The sequence below is a fragment of the Heterodontus francisci genome, chromosome 1 (assembly GCF_036365525.1).
Source record: "Heterodontus francisci isolate sHetFra1 chromosome 1, sHetFra1.hap1, whole genome shotgun sequence".
Lineage (NCBI taxonomy): Eukaryota > Metazoa > Chordata > Chondrichthyes > Heterodontiformes > Heterodontidae > Heterodontus > Heterodontus francisci.
The window spans coordinates 245838877-245861174 of NC_090371.1; the positions used below are offsets into that span (position 1 = coordinate 245838877).

A 22298-nucleotide genomic window follows, 5' to 3' on the forward strand; every position below is an offset into this window, starting at 1 on the left:
TGAGGGTAATATATTATCATGGATAGAGGTTGGTTAAAGGACAGAAAACAGAGTACGAATAAATGGGTCATTTTCAGGTTAACAGGCTACTAGTGCGGTGCCACAAGGATCACTACCAGGGTGTCAGCTATTTACAGTCTTTGTCAATGATTTAGATGAGGATACCAAATGTAATGTATCTAAGTTTACTTAAGATACAAAGCTAGGTGGGAAAGTAAATGTTGAGGAGGACAGCAACTACAGGAATGGAGAGGAGACCGGGGAAGGCTGCCCCGAATCTCTTGCTCTTATCTGGAGGTCTTGCTGCGGGATCTGAGCCCCTGGAGTGATGTGAGCTCTCCCAAGTGTGGGAGGGAGAGGACAACCTCTCCAACCAAGCAGGTGTGAATAGAAGGGGCCTAGTAATTGCACAGCAGAAGTGTTAGCCCTCCAACCTAGAGACAGTGTACCAAGAGGATCCAGGACCTCAGGAGGGCGTGATAGATGAGTGGCATAACACACTCAGGTGCCAAGCCCCATATCTGACTTTCCCAGCATTCTCCTGCACAGCACTTCTCCAGATAACGCACCTTGTAGCTCCACTCATTCCTCTATCTCCAGGCACCTCACATCCCCAATTGAGCAGCCAACACTCACAAACACCCTCATCCTAATGCCCTCTCACACCCCATGCCTATGTTGTCCTTCCCTCCTCTCCACACTAGCCATTACGAACACTCTCACCTCTTTGCTTTCTCTCCTTACAGGAGAGTGCACACAATTTTGCTGAGAGGCAGAGATGGGGGAGGGAGGGTGATAGACACTTTATCTGCCACTGGAAATTCATGCTCACCTCCAGTGGGAAAGAGGTCTTATTCCAGGAGGCTGCAGATGTCAGCATTGACCTGTCTTGTCGTGAAGAGTCTGTTGAAGCACTGGTGCTCAGACATGGCTGATCCTGTCCTTGTAGACCCTGTGTGGGGGATCTTGGTGTCCATCCCATCTGCCTTGTGGAGGGGCATGCGGCCTAGAAGGCAGCTGATGCTGTTGCTGGTGCTGTTGGAGGTGATGCTGCTCGCATGCCATGGTGTAGACAGGCAGCAGGGAAGTGCAACTGAAGGTGAGTGAAGTGCTAGACAGGTGAAATGCCTTTCAAGAAGTTGGCAAATCGCCTGTCAAGCAGTCATAGCACTCTCTCAGAGAAGAAGTGCTATGAACAGCAGCCTTTCATCTGGCCATGGCTGCAGCACTTCAGTTTCACTGATCAAAGCCTTTCCAGCCAGTCAGTTTCACTGAAGAAGTTCTCCCCACTGTGTCCTCTCTTCGCTGACCCTGATGAGTGGTGTCAGGTCAGGAAATGGGTGCCCTGGCTGTTAAATCCAGAATTGAGATTTAAAGCAGTACTTAATGACCTATTTGAATATTTTAATTACTTACCGGACAGCTGCACAGGGGTTCCTGGTCGTCTTCAATCCTGCCCTGGTGAAACCCGGAAGAGGACGGGATGATGTCGGGATCCTGATCCAATGTCACTTTTCGGAAATTTAACAGTTGGCACAGACTCAAACCCACCTCATTTTACGTGGAAAAATTCCACCTTAAGGTTCTGTAAATTGGGGCGGCGCAGTGGTTAGCACCGCAGCCTCACAGCTCCAATGACCCGGGTTCAATTCTGGGTACTGCCTGTGTGGAGTTTGCAAGTTCTCCCTGTGTCTGCGTGGGTTTTCGCCGGGTACTCCGGTTTCCTCCCACCACCAAAAAGACTTGCAGGTTGATAGGTAAATTGGCCATTATAAATTGCCCCTAGTATAGGTAGGTGGTAGGGGAATATAGGGACAGGTGGGAATGTGGTAGGAATATGGGATTAGTGTAGGATTAGTATAAATGGGTGGTTGATGGTCGGCACAGACTCGGTGGGCCGAAGGGCCTGTTTCAGTGCTGTATCTCTAAATAAATATATATATAGGTTAAGTGAGTGGGCATGAAGGTGGCAGCTTGAGTATGATGTGGGGAACTGTGAAGTTATACACTTTGGTAGGAAGAATAGGTAAACTCTATTTTATTTTAAATGGAGAAAATTTATTAAACGTTGGTGTCCTTGTACACAAAATACAGAAAATTAACATGCAGATGCAGAAAGCAATTAGGTATGTTGGCCTTTATTGCAGGAATAAGGACGTCTTACTGCAATTATACAAGGCTTTGGTGAGACCACACCAGGAATACTTGGTGGGAAAATATTGGCCCCCGCTACCTCCGGAGATGTCACCCAGATGTCACCCAGTAAAACGAGGCGACCGCCCTGCGGGCTTGGGGGAGGCCCTCTTCCGTGAGTAATCTGTGGCCTACAGAGGGCCCCTGGCATTGAGCAACCTCCCCCTCCATGAACCCTCCTCCCCCTGCACTCAACACCCACCCTCCCTTCCCCCCCAGTCGGGGCATATCCCAGCAACCCTGCCTCACTTACTTTTAATCTGGGTTTCCAGCGCTGGGCCTGCTCCCAGGCCTCCTGCAGTACCATCAGTGGCCACTGTTCCCAGTGGCGTTGGTGATAATAATACTGAGCTGCTCGCTCTCTGATTGGTCGGCAGCTCTTGGAGGCTTTAAAGAGACAGGGATCCCAGCGCCGAGCAGTTAATTGCCTGGGCATCGTTAAACAGAGGTGGGGGGTGGAGGGGTGCTCCTAATGGCCGCGGCGTGTTTCCCACTGACTTTTTGGCCTGGCACTGGGAGCCCCACCAACTCCACTGAATCTAGCCCACTTTCTGCAGTTTTGGTCTCCGTACCTAAGAAAGGATATACTTGCCTTAGAGGGTTGCAACTAAGGTCCACTAGATTAATTCCTATAATGAGAACATTGTCCTATGAGGGGAGATTCAGTAGATTGGACCTACATACTCTGGAGTTTGGAAAAATGAGAGGTGATCTCATTGAAACGTATAACATTCTGAGAGGGCTTGTCAAGGTAGATGCTGGAGAGTCTAGAACTAGGGAGCATAGTCTCAGGATATGGGAACAGCCATTTCAGACTGAGATGAGGAAAATTTCTTCACTTATAGGATTGTGAATCTTTGGAATTCTCTACTGCAGTCATATTCAGTCATGAGATCAAGGCTGAGATCGATAAATTTTTGGACTCTAATGTAATCGAGGGTTATGAAGATTGGGTGGGAAAGTGTTCAGGTTGAAGATCAGGCCTGAATGACTTACTCCTGTTCCTATTTCTTATGCGCCTGTGATTGTATGTAACATGTTCCCTATTTTCACAACTGATATCTTTCAGAAGTGATAGCCATTTAACTTTTAGTTCATCCATCATTCCTTCAAATGCTTCTTTTAAAGTTAGTTCTTGCACTAGCTTGTGCTGATTACTGGTAATACATTTAGACATTTAAACATCAATAACAACAATAACTTGTATTTATATCACACCTTTAATATAGTGAAATGTGCCAAGGTACTTCACAGGAGCATTCTGAAACAAAATTTGATACCATATAAGGAGATATTAGGGCGGAAGACCAAAAAAGCTTGGCTGAAGAGCTAGGTTTTAAGCAGCATCTTAAAGGAAGAAAGAGGTAGAGGGGCAGGAAGATTTAGGGAGGGAATTCCAGAGCTTCAGGTCTAGGCAACTGATGGCACAGCCACCAATGGTGGAGCGATTAAAGTTGGTGATGCTCAAGAGACCAGAAATAGAGGAGTGCAGATATCTTGGAGGCTGGAGGAGATTACAGAGATAGCTGAAGGAGAAGCCATTAAGGGAATCAAGGATGAGAATTTTAAAATCGAGCCGTTGCTTAATTAGGAGTCAATGTAGATCATCGAGCACAGGGATGGTGGGTGAATGGGACGTTGCAAGTTAGGAAACGGGCAGCAGAGTTTTGGGTGACCTCAAGTTTACGGAGGGTAGAATGTGGGAAGTCAGCCAGGAATGTGTTGGAATAGTCAAGTTTCGAGATAAAGGCATGGATGAGGGTTTCAGCAGCATATGAGTTAAGGTGGGGACAGAGCTTGAGTATGTTATGGAAGTGGAAATAGGCAGTCTAGGTGATGGCATGGATATGTGGTCAGACGCTCATCTCAATCAAATATGACACCAAGGTTGCAAGCAGTGTGGGTCAGCCTCAGACATTTGCCAGGGAGGGGTATGAAGTCAGTGGCTAGGAAATGGAGTTTGTGGTGCAGAATGAAGACAATGGCTTTGATCTGCCCAATATATAGTTAGAGGAAATTTCGGCTGGATGTTGGAGCAGCAGCATAACATGCTGAGCCAGCGGAGGAGTTTGGAGAGGTGGTGTTGAATTGAAGTTTTGTGTTGTCAGCATACATATGAAAACTGAGTTTTCAGATGATACCAAGGTGCAGCATGTGGATGAGAAACAGGCCAAGGATAGATCCTTGGGTGGTAACCAGAGAGAACGGTGTGTGGGGGGGAAGAGAAGCTATTGCTATGGTTATGATTAGGTAGATAATGAAACCAGATGAGTGCTATCCCACCCAGTTGGTGGAGAGGTGTTTGAGAATGTTGGTGTGATCAACCATGTCAAAGGCTACAGACAGGTCGAGGAGGGATAGTTTACTTTTGTCAGTCACATAGGATGTCATTCATGACATTGATAAGAGTCGTTTTGATACTGTGGCAGGGGCAGAAACCTAATTGGAGATATTCAAACAAAACGTTCCGAGAAAGCTGGGCATGGATTTGGGAGGCTGTCCCATGGCATTATTCATGATTAGTTGGAGCAAATGATCTCACTCTTGGCTGCCTTTGTCATCTTTCAGTTGCTGTTTCCCTTTTGTCTGCTTCTCCCTATCTTTTCTGCTTCTTTCATTGCTCTCTTCTACTTCTCTCTTCATCTTCCCTTTAAGTGGTAGGTAGGATGACATGATAGGGGAGGTTGTCACTGGGACAAGAGGCTGTGCTTATTGGTAGCTGGTGTGGACAAAATGATTCATGATTTCTTTTCCATCTCCTCCTCCTCACCTGCCCCGCTACCGCCATTGAATCTGTCATTCCCATATCCAGCCCTTAACTTATCCATCAATCTCTATTTCTTCCTCTGCTTCTCAACCACCATGACTTATCTTTGACAGGGCTGGAAATTAAGTATAATGTTAAGCATTCATACCTTACAATTTGTTATACATTAAAAGGAATACCTAGGCATAACAGATAGTCGCTTTACACAAAAACAGATATAGGAAATGAGGTGTAAAATGGACACAAAGTGCATGGTCACTGCAAAACTTCTATTGTATTATAGATGTACAATGGATAAAGACATGCAAAGCACTGACTCTGAGAAGGCCTTTTACAAATAATTTACAAATTCTTTCATTAAAGATGTGCACTCACTTTCCACATCTACAGCACTAAGTTTCTACTTGCTTGACACCACATATGGAGCAATGCCATGGGATATATGCTGGTATTGGAAAGACATATTCCATTTTAAAGGGAAAACAATTGCAAATATGTCTTGGAACATTATTAGTAGGGAGGGACATGACCTCTTTTTTGTTTCCTCTTCAACCTGTTACCTCTACTTCCATGTTAGGAAAGAACATGCCTTCGTATTCTGCCTTTCATGTCCTCAAGATGTCCCAGTGTGTTTCCCAACCAAAGACTTACTTTTGAAATGCAATCACCTTTGTTACATAAGCAAACAGCAGCTAATTTGTGCCAGTAAAGTCTCTCAAACAGCAAGTAAATAGTTAGTCTGTTTTGGTGGCATTGGTTGAGGGATAAATGTTGGCAAGGACACAGAGACTCCCCTACTCTTCAGATAGTGTCTTTGTTAGAAGAATGATGCAATCCAAGCTGTGGAATCAGCCAGCAAAGACTCTTAAATCTCTCCTCCAGGGAAAGAATGGGTGCCGATGTCATTTGAAACCAGGTTTTCAAAATGTGGCTTCCTTACTGGCTAGTGCAGGAACTCCTATCATTAAAGCTGCCAGGCTAGCTATTAAATATATTTTTCGCCAATACAATATGGTGTTCAGATACAATTAATTGAACTGGTTAAATGTGCTTCATTGATGGCATCTTAAACAGATGAGGCAAAGCATATTTTAATGAGATAAAAATAGAAAATGCCGAAATGCTCAGCGGGTCTGGCAGCATCTTTGGAGAGAGAGAAACAGAGTTAACGCTTCAGGTCGCTGACCTTTCATCAGAACTGGGTATCGAGTTCCAGTTTGAAAATAGAAGTTCGCTAGTACGAGTTTCTTAGTTGGTGATTTCTGTGAAAATATCAAGCTAATATACATTATTTATTTTATTCCATTTGTTCAGATAATTAAGATTATCTTCTACCTGTAAAATCACAGCATCACAGAATAATACAGTGCAGAAGAGGCCCTTCGGCCCATCGAGTCTGCACCAATGCATTAAAGACACCTTACCTGTCTACCTAATCCCATTTGCCAGCACTTGGCCCATAGCCTTGAATGTTATGACGTGCCAAGTGCTCATCCAGTTACTTTTTAAAGGATGTGAGGCAACCCGCCTCTACCACCCTCCCAGGCAGTTCATTCCAGACCATCACCACCCTCTGGGTAAAAAAGTTCTTCCTCAAATCCCCCTTAAACCTCCTGCCCCTCACCTTAAACTTGTGTCCCCTCGTAACTAACCCTTCAACTAAGGGGAACAGTTGCTCCCTATCCACCCTGTCCATGCCCCTCATAATTTTGTACACCTCGATCAGGTCACCCCTCAGTCTTCTCTGCTCCCGCGAAAACAACCCAAGCCTATCCAACCTCTCTTCATAGCTTAAATGTTCCATCCCAGGCAACATCCTGGTGAATCGCCTCTGCATCCCCTCCAGTGCAATCACATCCTTCCTATAATGTGGCGACCAGAATTGCACACAGTACTCCAGATGTGGCCTTACTAAAATTCTATACATCTCCAACATGACCTCCCTGCTTTTGTAACTATGCCTCGATTGATAAAGGCAAGTGTCCCATATGCCCTTTTTCACTACCCTATTAACCTGCCCTTCTACCTTCAGAGATCGATGGACAAACATGGCAAAGTCCCTTTGTTCCTCGGAACTTCCCAGTGTCAGGCCATTCATTGAATACTTCCGTGTCACATTACTCCTTCCAAAGTGTATCACCTCACACTTTTCAGCGTTAAATTCCATCTGCCACTTTTCTGCCCATTTGACCATCCCATCTATATCTTCCTGTAACCCAAGACACTCAACCTTACTGTTAACCACTCGGCCAATCTTTGTGTCATCCGCGAACTTACTGATCCTACCCCCCACATAGTCATCTATGTCGTTTATATAAATGACAAACAATAGGGGACCCAACACAGATCCCTGTGGTACGCCACTGGACACTGGCTTCCAGTCACTAAAACAGCCGTCTGTCATCACTCTCTGTCTCCTACAGCTAAGTCAATTTTGAATCCACCTTATCAAGTTACCTTGTATCCCATGTGCATTTGCTTTCTTTATAAGTCTCCCATGTGGGACCTTGTCAAAGGCTTTGCTGAAATCCATGTAAACTACATCAACTGCACTACCCTCATCTACACACCTGGTCACATGCTCAGAAAATTCAGTCAAATTTGTTAGGCATGACCTCCCTCGGACAAAGCCATGCTGACTATTCCTAATGAAATTTTGCCTCTCCAAGTGGAGATAGATTCTCTCCTTCAGAATTTTCTCCAAGTTTCCCTACCACTGACGTGAGATTCACTGGTCTGTAGTTCCCTGGCTTATCTCTACAACCTTTCTTAAATAGTGGGACCACATTAGCTGTTCTCCAGTCCTCTGGCACCTCCCCCGTGGCCAGAGAGGAATTAAAAATTTGGGTCAGAGCCCCTGCAATCTTCACCCTTGCCTCCCACAGCATCCTGGGAGACAAATCGTCCGGACCTGGAGATTTGTCCATTTTGAAGCGTTCCAAAACCTCCAATACCTTGCCACTCCCTGTGACAATTTGCTCAAGAACCTCACAGTCTCTCTCTCTGAGTTCCATATCTACATCCTCATTCTCTTGGGTGAAGACAGATGTGAAGTATTCGTTCAACACCCTACCAATGTCCTCTGGCTCCACCCACAGATTTCCCCCTTGGTCCCTAATGGGTCCTATTCTTTCCCTGGTTATCCTCTTCCCATTGATATACTTATAGAATATCTTGGGATTTTCCCTACTTTTACCAGCCAGAGCTTTCTCATATCCCCTCTTTGCTCTCCTAATTGCTTTCTTAAGCTCCATGCTACACTTTCTGTACTCCACTAATGCTTCCGTTGATTTGCTCTCCTTGTATTTGCTAAAACCCTCTCTTTTCCTTCTCATCATACCCTGAATGTTTCTGGTCATCCATGGTTCTCTGGGCTTGTTGCTCCTACCTATTACCGTAGAGGGAACATGTTGGGCCTGTACCCTCCCCAAAATTTGAAGCTAACACCTGTTGAACTTTAGAGATGATTAAGTATTTGAAATACATTATATTAAAATGTTGCAGAGAAGTCCTTTTTGTCTCAGCTCCACTAACTTTGTTAAGAATAAATTATTCTTGTGGATAGATTAGATATTATAAAGAACTCCATTAAGTGGAGAGGCTCAATTCACTGCACCTGGAATTTGTCAAATGTAATCGGAGTACAAGGGATCTTGCCATTGGTAAAATTTAAAAATGTTTGCCTCAAAGAAAGTTAGTCATAGTTAATTTTGATTGAGATCAACTTTTTCTTCATAAATACATTTTGGATTTTTGCACACTGAAATGCTCAAAGTGAGTCAGATATTACGTTTTTGAATATTAATGTTCCAAGTAGGACTGAATTCATGAATGGAGCAAAAGTAATTTCGTAATTCCTGATTATTCAGAAAACTACTTTTTTTTTTCAAATACAGGCACAAGGTAGCTTCTCTCTCCACAGATGCTGCCTGACCTGCTGAGTATTTCCTGCATTTATTGTTTTTATTTCAGATTTCCAGCATCTGCAGTATTTTGCTTTTATTAACTTATTTCAAGGGATAAGACAGAAATGAAACATCTTTCTGGCCCTTATACCATTTATGAATAGCATGCAAGTTATTTTACTGCACAGTTAGGTATATTTTGCCCAGTAGATGATATTTCAGTGTCTCGCTATAGGATGCACCATAAGTGAAAGCTACTAAAAGGGTCAAGAGCTCACCAACAGCAAAACTAGACAGACAACTCAAATACATAACTCATCTGTGCTTTTTTCTTTAAAAAAGAGTGTTGCAACCCATGATATTTTTTTCACAGTTTTGTAGAAACCTTTCTGATCCATTGTTTCGATTTAGCTCTGCTGGTGCTGGGAATGTGGCTGACCGAGTCCTTGCACAGTTGCTGACTGAAATGGATGGGATTGAACAGCTCCATAATGTGATGATCCTGGCAGCCACCAACAGGCCTGATATGATAGACAAGGTAAGGACTACTGGTTTCTGTACCAAATATTTTTTTCTGTCATCCATTTCAAATGTGTGATGGATATGTTGATGTTATCATGTATACAGTGCACTGGGAAGACCATTTTATATATGACGACTGATTTTTATACTCATGTATCCTGTACATGATTGTCTTCCTCATATTTTACTGCAGCTACAGCAAGGGAAATGTCTTAAAATATAGCAGCTCCCATTTATGAGGCTCTCTAAATACTATGACTTCTTCTATGAATCATTTTTTTCTGACCCCTTTTTCCCATCTCTCCCCCCAAATATTGAATCCAAATCTGCCCCCATTAGCGCAAACATTCTGCATACCTGTTAAAAGACCATATTATAGAAAGATTGTGTGTTGTATTTGATGGTAAGGTATAATTGAAATATTTCGGTATGTAGTTTATTTACACAAATGCTGTAACTTATTTTTTTAATGTTATCAATGATGAACATATTACAGTAGGTACTGGACTAGAATCGAGTCCAGCAGGGATAGGAGGGCAGTTAACTGGGCAGAAAGAATTGTGAGAATGTCATCGTACACATTATATTCTGGAACAATGATGTTGCTGTTGTCCCCATAGTCTGTGTTTACACTATGCAGATACTGCAACGACAATACAACCATTTCCAGCTGGAGAGATAAGTCTCTGTGTGTTTGTGAGTCCAAAAACTGGAGATAACACCATAAATTTCATTCTGGAGTCAAATCCATGTTTGGCTTTCGGGAAGAGCATTCGATCTGATTCAGGTTCTTCCCCGCCTCACCAATTTGAAGTCAGGAGAGTAACATGCAAATAAAATTGGGGATATGTGCCTCTGCCTACTAATGAGGAAATTATACCTCCCAAGTGATAAATATTTGGAATAATCTATTGCATGGGGTTGTAGAGACAAAAAACATAAAGGCAATTCACAATGCAGTTGCATGCTTTAATGAGAGGTTACTAAAGAGATTTTTGCTCTTTGCTGACGATGCTGCTTTAACATCTCACACTGAAGAATGCCTGCAGAGTCTCATCGACAGGTTTGCGTCTGCCTGCAATGAATTTGGCCTAACCATCAGCCTCAAGAAAACGAACATCATGGGGCAGGATGTTAGAAATGCTCCATCCATCAATATTGGCGACCACGCTCTGGAAGTGGTTCAAGAGTTCACCTACCTAGGCTCAACTATCACCAGTAACCTGGCTCTAGATGCAGAAATCAACAAGCGCATGGGTAAGGCTTCCACTGCTATGTTCGGACTGGCCAAGAGAGTGTGGGAAAATGGCGCACTGACACGGAACACAAAAGTCCGAGTGTATCAGGCATGTGTCCTCAGTACCTTGCTCTACGGCAGCGAGGCCTGGACAACGTATGCCAGCCAAGAGCGACGTCTCAATTCATTCCATCTTCGCTGCCTTCGGAGAATACTTGGCATCAGGTGGCAGGACTATATCTCCAACACAGAAGTCCTTGAAGCGGCCAACATCCCCAGCTTATACACACTACTGAGTCAGCGGCGCTTGAGATGGCTTGGCCATGTGAGCCGCATGGAAGATGGCAGGATCCCCAAAGACACATTGTACAGCGAGCTCGCCACTGGTATCAGACCCACCGGCCGTCCATGTCTCCGTTATAAAGACGTCTGCAAACGCGACATGAAATCGTGTGACATTGATCACAAGTCGTGGGAGTCAGTTGCCAGCATTCGCCAGAGCTGGCGGGCAGCCATAAAGACAGGGCTAAATTGTGGCGAGTCGAAGAGACTTAGTAGTTGGCAGGAAAAAAGACAGAGGCGCAAGGGGAGAGCCAACTGTGCAACAGCCCCAACAAACAAATTTCTCTGCAGCACCTGTGGAAGAGCCTGTCACTCCAGAATTGGCCTTTATAGCCACTCCAGGCGCTGCTTCACAAACCACTGACCACCTCCAGGCGCGTATCCATTGTCTCTCGAGATAAGGAGGCCCAAAAGAACTAAAGAGATAAGGTTCAATGAACAGAATGTCTTATGTTCTTTTGAACAATCTCTCTAGATTGCCAGATAAATGTGCTCTGATGAATAACAATTCCCTCACATGTCCAATCCAACTTTTGAGCAACAACAGTCTTGATCATGTTCTCTTTCAGATGTAGGAGGCAGGAAAATGAATATTCTGAACTAAATTAGAAAAAAATCCTCTGACTCTTTCATATTGTGGTACATTCTTATAATAAACAGAATCACTGTAATTAACATTTAACAGTAGTTTGCAATTGTAGTGTTGAAATGCAACTGCAGTCCTTTGAGGATTAAAGCAGAGTGGACAACAGAGAGTGATGTCTATGGTAAACCAAATATACTACATGGAATGCAATGTAGATTGTAGATCGCAACTAGCTAGAAATAATTCATTGCTCAGTATGTACTTGCTTTCTCTCCTTTTCTCTTCCTCTCCTAAAGGCAGATTAAAAATAAAAAGAATGGGCAATTTGCCCACATTCAATTTTAACAAAGGTGGGTTGGAGTGAGCGACCAACATGCTGTCAGGCGGCAGGTTGGTAACTAAAATATTTTAAGAAGGGTATGAGCCTCTATTTTAACATTACTTTTAGTTTTAACAGCTGCAGGCCGGATTTCACAAGTCTCAGGAAATCCGGTGGCTTAAGAGAGGCGTAAAGAGCCGGAGCCATTAATAAGTGCCTTTACATCACTGCTGTGGGTCAGAAGGAATGCTCCCCCCACCCAGCTTACCTCCACGTGATTGGCTGGCTCACACCTCACACCCAAGCTGGCTGGCTGTGGCCGGTAAACTTGCAGGAAAACTTTTAAATAGGCCCTGCCGTTAAATTTGGCAAGAACTGCATGAACCCCAAACTTTCAGGTTTACCTGGCTGCAGATCTTTCCCTCCCTGCTGTCTGCCCACTTTGCAGTTATTATCAGGATCAAAGTCTCTAACTGGATAAGATGCCCAAATTTGATATAGATGGGATGTTAGTCTTTGGCTGTATCAGATACAAATATGGTTACCACTACTTTCATATATGAAACAGGTTCATGTAGCTTTTTCTGTGTCCCCTATAAATGGGGGATTAAAATGAATCATGAAAAGCTTGAGTGCAATATAACTTTCTGGAAATAACTAACTCAAAAACTATCGACTTCAGATTGCTCAATGCAAATCAGCTCTAACAAATTCCATATTGTTTCACAGTAAACCAGAAAAAAAGGTTCTGTTATATGACCTTTGTGGTTTGGAAATGAGAAAATATGTCATGTACTCAGAGTACTGATGGATTGGCATGTCATGACCCATATTAATATTTCAGCCTCCTGAACGATGGCTTAATCTTTGTTAAAGAACACAGGTTTGCATCTAATAGGAAAGTGAGGGGGTAATAAGCCCCAGGGATCTTAATCATTTTCAGCACTGAAAGTTACTTGAGCAGCTGAAAAATCAGATTATTTTGCCCCCTGCTGGGTCCAATTTGAGTGTTAAACACATTGTCTGTGATGTATAACACAAGTGCTGAATGAGGTACTGGATTACAGTTTCGGTCAGCACCCTGTGGTTTTCTTGCCAAGCAGCCCTCATCATGTAGGGCCTAAGGTTGCAGCACCAAGTAAATAATTTGCATTACAATTGATGTGTATAATTCGACAAATAAAGATTAACATGATGTTTTTGGTACTAGTGGTCTGTTGTGATTTGATTGATAGCTTCTGTGCTTAACCAGCAAGCTATGTGAAAAGCTAGTGAGAGAAACACTAGCGGATGTACTTGCAGCTTGCTGCAAGGGAAAAGGTACATCCAGCAACAAATTCCATTTATGTAGCACCTTTAATATAAAAAGAAGTCCGAAGGTGCTCACTGAAGTGTAATCAAACAAAATTGACACCAAGCCAAGGGGATGGAGAGACTGAAATTAGGGTTAAGGAGGTAGGTTTTAATAATATAATAGTTTAAAGATTCTCATTTGGTCAGGCTAAAGAAGCACTATGTAAGGAAGTTGGGACCCATTAGTTCCCATCCATGAATTAGCATTTTGGATTGAATATATAATGGTCCGGATTTTGCAATCAATGGCACAGCAGTTGCGCTCGCCGTTAACATCGAATAAATCTCCACATGAACCTACCGCGATCCTGGTGGTGAGAATTTTGGTTTCTTTGAAGGAGAATTCCCTCCCAGTGTGGGTTTCAACGAGGCCCAGCAGTGCAGGCTAGTGCGGGTGAAATTGGCAAGCAGTAATGGGCGTGGCTTACCACAAATACTGAAAAAAAGTGCCGCTGCAGTAAAAAGGCATTGGAAAGTCCCACTAAAAAAGGCATTGGAAAATCATTTTTATTTGACAATTTTTCAAAATTAAAAATGTAAATATATTTTAAAGAGTAATAATTTTGATCATAAATCATTTTAATAAAGTGATATTTAAAATATATGATAAATCATGCTAAAACATCATAAATTTTACTTTTTCACAACGTTTATCAGATTTTTAAAAGGTTTCATGTTAAAAATATCAATCCATTTTAACTTGCAAAATAGTGTGGGCCTCCTCATTAAGTATTTGCAAATTGAGAGGCAGTCCCTTATGCCTGTAAATACAGGTGTAAAATTTTAAAGTGTAATTAATTTGGAATTAGTGACCGATTAGCCCAAATCTGGCCTATAATGTGTACAATTTCAAGGGGCGGGGTCATTGAAGTCTGAAAATTTGTGAAGGAAATTTATCCTCCTCAATGATTGGAATATAAAGAGGGAGATTAGAAAGAATGTTTTCATGCAAAGAGTTATTAGTATATGGAATACATTACCACAAATGGCTATTGAAGCTGAATCAAACATGGAATTTAAAGGAGAATTAAAGTAGCACTTGAAGAAAAGTTTATAAGGAATTGGATTTGTGTAGACAGCGCTGATGGACAAGGTGTAGGCACAATGGGTTGAATGGTTCTCTGTACCAAAAGTTGTATGATTCATGAAAATCCATCCTACATAGCACTGAACATTTTCGGCAATGGCAATCTTGGAAAAATTGCAATTTTTTGAGAAGACATTGAATAAAGAAAATGTTGAAAGCGTTTCTTTTGTTTTAAGGTAAGTACTGACTATGAACTAACTATAGAATGTAGAGGGGAAATTAAACTGAGGTACAATTCAAAAGATCACAAATAGTTTATTTCATCCATTTGACATCGTGAAACCAGTATGTATTACTAGTCCAGCTAATGAGTTTTAGATTACCCCGATGATCTTTCATGGAGCTGCTCATGAGTACTCTGGTTGTGTGGGTAGCTGCTAACATGAAACTATATTTAATATTACGTGTTCTCCTAAGAAACTTAAGATATTGGAACAGGAGTAGGACAGTTAGCCCCTCGAGCCTGTTCTGCCACTCAATGAGATCATGGCTGATCTTCGACCTAACACCATATGCTTGCCTTTGCCCCATAACCCCTTAATACCTTTTTAAAAAAATCTCAGATTTAAAATGTGTTGGAAGCAGTTCAGAGAAGGTTTACTAGACTAATACCTGGAATGGACGGGCTGTCTCATGAGAAAAGATTGGACAGGCTAGGCTTGTATTCGCTGGAATTTTGAAGAGTAAGAGGCAACTTGATTGAAACGTATAAGATCCTGAGGGGTCTTGACAAGGTGGATGTGGAAATGATGTTTCCCCTTGTGCGATAATCTTGAACTAGAGGTCACTATTTAAAAATAAGGGGTCGCCCATTTAAGACAGAGAGGAGGAGAAATATTTTCTCTCAGAGGGTCGTGAGTCTTTGGCATTGTCTTCCTCAAAAGGCAGTGGAAGCAGAGTCTTTGAATAATTTTAAGGCAAAAGTAGATAGATTGTTGATGAGCAAGGGGGTGAAAGGCTATTGGGGGTAGGTGGAAATATGGAGTAATCAGTTCAGCTTTGAACTTATTGAATGGCGGAGCAGGCTCGAAGGGCTGAGTGGCCTACTCCTCCTAATTTGTATGTTCGTATGTGTTGGCTTGATCTCCCCTCCTCTCCAGAGGATTACCTTTTTAAGGTAAAAATGATCACATTAGAATTTCCGTTAGGAGACACATGGCCCTCTTCCCTGGTGTGACCACACAATGGACCAGAATGTGGAGCCCATGGCTACCGATTGATGTCTGAATGGGGACCATTCTGGTGACACAGTGCTACTTCAAACCTATTCATCTTGGTTTGGGCTGTGAGTCAGTCTGTCTCCAGAATTCTTTGTTAGTTCATTCATGTTGCTGAGAGTCATTAATATGTAATAGTGCTCTTTTCCATTTCAAAGTGGTTTCCCTAGAGCTATTTCAGATGAGGGTAATGAGTTCCATCTTTGGAGACAGCTTTGTTGATTTTCAGTGCAATGGTGGGGGGGGGGGTCACGTGACCGCGACTCCATTTTGACTGTGGTGAAAGTGTCCATGTTCGTGTGGTTTTCTTTAACAGTTAACTTTTTAATTCATAATTCTTCCATTTCATTGTTTATTTCATCACAGCCCTTTCCGTGCATGACAATTATATATATATCAAGAAAAGCAGTGGTTCTCATAATGGTTCCTGGGGAACCCCACTGTATACCTTCCTCTTGTCTGTTCACCACTACTCTCTGTTTCCTGTCACTCAGTCAACTTCATATTCATGCTGCCACTTTCCATTTTATTCCATAGCTTCAACTCTGCTGGCAAGCCTTTTTTTGGCACTTTATCAAACACCTTTTGGAAGTCCTTGTACACCTCATCAACCCCCTCTTGTACCTCATGAAAAAAAAAACAAATTAGTTAAACACAATTTGCCTTGAACAAATCTATGCTGGCTTCTCTATTTAAACTACACTTGTCCAAATGACTGTTAATTTTGACCCAGATTATCATTTCTAAAAGCTTTCCCACCACCGAGGTCAGTAATTTAGCACTCAATTCCATGAAATTCAACTTTAGCCAACAGTCACCACTGAGGGACTTTATTAAAGTGCCTTCTGGAAGTTCATATAAATAACATCCATAGACGTTCCCCTGTCCACTGCTTTAGTAACCTCTTCAAAAAAATTCAATCAGGTTTGTCAGGCATGACCTACCCTTTTATAAATCCATGCTGTCTCCCTCTGATCAGCTGAAAAATTTCAAGGCGTTTAGTCACTCTATCCCTAATTATAGACTCTAATGATTTCTCGTGAACAAATGTTAGACTAACTGAGCTATAATTTCCTGGTTTCCCCCTCTCACCTTTCTTAAATAGCAGAGTGGCATGCACAGTTTTCTAATCTTAAGGAACAGTTCCCGAATTGACAGAATTTTGGAAGATTATAGCTAGGGCATCTTCAGTGTTCTCACCTACTTCCTTTAAAACCCATGGATGGAAATCATCTGGTCTTGAGGGTTTGTCACTCTTTAGCTCCATTATTTTCTTCCTGACAGTTATTTTGCTTACATTAATTTTGTTGAGTCCCTGTTCCTGATTGAGTTAGTTTCCATGGGAAGTTCAGCATACTATCTTCTGTAAATACTGACACAAAGATCAGGATTTTATGCTGGCAACAGGGCTCTTGACATCTGGAAAAAGCAATGCCGAGAGCCCCGTGTTGCCTCTTCTGTGGAAGGCCCACTGAATCTAGTGCCAATTAGGCACTTATGTGGACAGCCTTCCACGGTATCAAGGACCCAGGTGACGGAAGTCCCGCCCTCAGAGAGCTGCCAGCCAATCAGAGGCCAGAAACTCTTCTACTGAGTAGTGCCATCATGGAGGTGGTGACTGCTGCCAGTGAAGCACCTACCTGAGGCCCAGGAACGTTGCTGGATGCAGGCCACAGGCCAGGTAGGTCAGGGCGGAAGTGGTCTCGTGGGGTGGGGGTTGCTGGGGAGGGGAGTGTAGGGAGTCGTTAGCATACGTTGGGGTGGGGGGGGCGACGGTGGCTCTCAGTGGGCCCCTCTCCTTCCCAATGCTGGGTCCCTCGTTCAGGCACTAAGTGCCTTTTAACGAGGGAATACCCCCTCACTCCTGGAGCCGGGAAGCACCCCAAATGGTTTTTGGCAGCGGGGCGGGAAGGCCGTTTATAGGCCTTTCCGCCCTGGACTTAATTTTTTGGGAGGTGGGCAGGTGATGGGGTCCCCCGCCACCATCCCACCTGATTTTATGTACTCCCTGCCTCCAAACCCGCCACGGGGGAGAGCATAGAATTATTTTCATTGACAATATTGCAGTTGTAAGTTGTCATGGGGCCCACATTGCTCCTGACCACTCTCATTTTCCTAATTGTAAATTTTTTGTGTTGATTTTGATGTCCCATGTAAGTTTCTTTCATACACCCTTTTTTGTAGCTCTTAATATTTGTTTTGTCACCCTTTGCTGTTCTTTGTTTCTTGCCATTTGCCAGGACCTGTGCTATTTTTTGTATATCTTCCTATAGTTTAATGTTATCTCTTACCTCTTTAGTCACCCATGGCTGTTTTTTTTGACAAGTAGAACTTTTGCCCTTATGGGTGTAAATTATTCTGTACATTAAATCACATGAAATTCTTTTTTGAACATCTCCCATTGACCTGTCATTTTACGCAACAACTGACTTGTCCAGTTTACTGTGGACAGTCTCTGTCTCATCACATTGAAGTCAGGTGATTGTTCAGGTGTTGGCTGTGAGAAAATGTGTCGATTAGCATATCCTAAATTTAATTAGAAGGTAATTGCCGAGGGAGATTTCTGTAGATTGGGTGCTTCTGCCCTTCGGCTTTTAAAAGTTTGTCAGAAAATGATGGACCTTTATGTTCCCTTTGAATCTGAAGTGTGATGATTAAAGTGTATCAGAAATGGACTAGGCACAAGATATAAAGTGGCAGTTAATAGGATTTGTTTAAATCTGAGAAATTCCTTGATTATTTTATGATATAGTATTCTATCAAAAGGTTAAATATGCATGTCCTCATTTATTCATTGTTACTACTTTTGATAATTTATTGATCTTTAAGTTTAGTGTCTACTTTCTAGATATTCGCTAAAATCATGCCCCAAGTTTCACAAATTCAGACTGTAAGAACTTCAGCACTGTAAATGTAATTTTTGTAGGGGTGTTTTGTTTTGGGGTTGTAAATTAAACAGCAAGAGCATCAAATGTAAGAAAGAAAATGACTAAACTTACTTATGAAAACTCTCGTAGACACAAACCACTTATAATGCAACCTTAAGGAGGCTGGAGCCTTACTATTTTATCATAGGTGTGTTCACTAATGAAGTCCCACAACATAGCATTGAGTTCCGATATGAATGCACTGAGAGCTAAAGTTTTGTTGTCCTGTGTCAGAGTTGGTATTGTAACTGGCAGCGTACAAGTAGGATTATATATCCAGAACTTAAAAAATAAAATAGCAAATACAACATGCAAATATGTGAGACTTTCAGAAGAAAAACACAATAAAAGGTCAAATTCTTTACATTATAATAGTTATTAAATGAAACTTATCTTTGATAAGACAATTGAGAGACTTAAGTCCAGGTGCTCAATTTCTTTTAAACTTATGTTACATGCTAGTTACATGTGGCAGGAGGTCAAGAGGCTTTTTATAGTCATTTCCTCTTGTTACATTTCAAGAAACATTGTTTTCACTAAGAAAAAATTAATGGAGGAATGCACAAAATGAAAGTCCTGCTTGCAAGCAGTGGGTAACTTAATGAAAGGTAATAGCAAGCTGAATACTGCTGCTTGAACTGATCAAATAGTCAGTGTGATTAATAGTTTAGTGGCATCTTTGTAATTGACACCTTTGGCATGACAAATGATCAGCGCAATTCGCCTGATAGAGGCAGATGTCCAGGATAAGCAGGAATGGTGTAAGTGGTGGGGATTGTATTCCAAAACACATTGTGAAAGTTCACTTCCTTCATTAACAGTCTGTCATTGTAAAAATGTTAAATGACAAGGGTGCAGAGCAGATCATTTAAGATCTGACAGAATGAGAAAGATCAATATTTCAAGTGGGATCCTTTATCAGAACAGAATGGTGGCTGCCTTACCCCATGGTAAATGGAGAATATTGACTACGACAAATAAAGGCAAACTAATTACCAATTTTTGCTCATTGTAATGAGGCTTGTGCAAGAGTTAACTTCCATTAAAGTAACAAAACACAACATGAAAATGATGAGTTAAAATTGGCTGGCCTTCTTACAGACAGAATTTTAACTGCTCTGCCTAATGAGAGTTGGGATGAAACAGGGCTAATAGTGTCCTGTACTAGACTGGCACAAACATCTAGTACTTAAATGTTTGGACCCATAAAAGTGCCTTTTGTAAGTATTCTGGATTTGTCTAATGAGTGGCATAATTCTTTTGGATTGGGCAATGATTGAATACACCTTTTCTATTTTTATGTTTTTGAGAACAGCGGCAGATAATTTTAAATCCATCCAATAATATGAAAGTTTGTATATGTGGCAAACTATTTTTGTCTTGCTGGAGGAATCTCAACAATAGCTTTGTCCTGAAATGGGCTAATATAGCTCCATACTAGATAGTGAATTTTTTCCATCTGTAACACTTGAAGCCGTTTAACCAGCCGTTCACCTCACTTGGGATGGTGACAGTAATTTTGTGCATTCCTTTGTTCCATTCAAGTCTCTGTTTGCCAAAACAGATAGATAGCACTTGCATCTTCGCTTTACATAACATTTGCCAATTAATGCTTAATTTGTGCAAGACCTTTCCCAATTCTTTATAGAGGACAGCTGGGAAGAACTATGAAACTATTATTACGACCAGTTCAGAAAGGCATCTAGAGGTCTCTTTCAGCCTTCACCTGGTTTTGTTGTAACAGGGATTTGTTTTTAAACACACTGAGTTTTGAGCTCCCCCTTGCTGAATCCTTGTTCACCACTTCCCACTTACAAGGCAAAGAAATAAGTATAAACAGGCTTTCTTAGGTTTAAAGAAGAAAAGTGAAATTTATTAAAACTTAAACTCTAATTCATGCTGCGCCCCACGCTGGCATGCAAACGTGACACGCACATGCAAACTGAGACAGAAAAGAGCAGGAGAAAAATAAAATGGAGAGGTTTGAGGCAAGATCAGAAGAGTTTCTTGTTACTGTGCTTCGAGCTCACTATAGTCTTTTTGTAGGTAATTCTTGCTTTTCGTTGGGGCCCAGTATTCTTCTTAAACCTTGTTCACTGTAGGAGACTTTTCTCCCTTGGGGTTTGTTGGAGAATTTTCTGAGCTTTGCTAATTATTACTTAACTTTGTAGAAATAGATAAACAGGACGCAGCTTGTAGCTAACCTAACCAATGGTCAGGAAATGTAGACAGAGCAACTGACCACAATCATCTGGCTTAGGAAGGGACAGAGCTCATGATGGATTTTGGGGAAGTGAACGCAGACTGTTCGTTACTGACTCTTCCGCTTTTATCATGTTTGTGCAACCTAGCCAGAAGTAACGGCCAGATATAGTATCTGGAGTGGGCATTGAATTAAGGAACTAGCTTGTTATTGTTGAAACTGATGTTTTGCTGACCTCGGACTCTGCATGGTGCACAGTCAAGTAGGCAGTGTTGTGATCATCTTGTGGGCGTTTATCTAATTGTGAAATTGTTAGCTCTGCCTCTGTTATACTATATAAATCCACCGTGATCTGTAGCTCTGGGGGAGTAGCACTGGACCGCCTTTAGGTAAGGTGTGCTCCCCCATGATATCATGCAATAAAGTGTTTGTTCTCAACGTCTGAGTACGGAGAATTTGTTCAACAATTGGGCACAATCTGGATTTTCTCCAACAGGGTTCATATGTCTTCAATGGTTTCCGAAGCGGAAGAGCGAGATGAGAGCAGAGAGGAGAGAAGTCTTTTCAGTCCAGGAGCAAACAGATTTCTGAGTTTTAAAATTCTGTGGCAAGTTCAAATAACTCCAACTACCAGTTAGTCATGTGACTAAACTGGTCTGAGCAGGTCTTCTGTGTATTGGGGAAGCAGGGACTGGTTCCTTTGTTCCAACACTGTCTGCTAGTATGCAAAAGCGGTCTTTTCGGCAAGGGACCTGGCAGTTCCTAGTGATAGGCCCTCTTTTCTTTCCAGCAACAATTTTAAGTTTTAATGTTCATGTGGCGAAATAACGTATCTGCCACATCAGGAGTTAGGCATACTATATTGAACAGCAGATGGCAGATATGGAGGTAAAAGAAACCAAGGGCAAACTTGTAATTCTTCAGTGCCTTTCATGACCTTGGGCCGTCCCAATGTTCTTCACAGCCTATGTAGTCCTTTTTGAAATGAAGCCACTGTAGTAATATTGGAAAATATAGCAGCCAATTTTTGCACAGCTGAGTTCCACAAACAACAATGAGATGATGACCAGATAATTTATTATTGTGATGTTGGTTGAGGGTTAAATGTTAGATAGGACACTTGGAGAACTCCCCTGCTCTTCTTAGAATAGTATTGTATGAGTGAGCACACTTGGTTTAATGGTTTATCCAAAAGATGGCACCTTTGACTGCATTCCATCTGTATTGCACGGAAGCGTCAGACTGGAATATGTGGTCAAGTCTCTGAAGTGAGGCTTGAATCCACAACCCACTAACTCGGTGCTATTACTGAGTTGAGGCTGACACCAAAAAGGCAGAGAGACAAAAGCAGAAGAGGAGAAACAGAATCAGCAGCATGAAGGCATCAGGGACGGGTAAGAGAATGATGACATTCACTGATTTAACAGGAGCATTGCTGTAGGAAATGGGCTACCAATTACTATTGACAATAACAAAAATTCTGTTTAACATATTCATGTCCCTATTTGAAAAATAAAACTTGTATCATTCAGGTAATATGACATTCAGAAGACTTCTAATGGTAGAATACATTACTCAAATTTCAGAGTGTAGCAGAAAATCCTCTATTTTAGAAGTTCAAGAGAGCAAATATTAATCTA

The 22298-nt window shown here is 42.0% G+C and overlaps 1 protein-coding gene across 2 annotated transcripts in view; it reads left to right on the plus strand.

Moving 5' to 3' along the window:
• afg2a (AFG2 AAA ATPase homolog A) overlaps window positions 1-22298 on the plus strand; it is a 607544-nt gene that overhangs the window by 212709 nt on the left and 372537 nt on the right. For both annotated transcript variants that reach the window (XM_068042637.1, XM_068042646.1), the window contains exon 14: window positions 9277-9403. In XM_068042637.1, the coding sequence (XP_067898738.1) occupies window positions 9277-9403 (127 nt within the window). The remainder of the gene's footprint in view (window positions 1-9276; window positions 9404-22298) is intronic.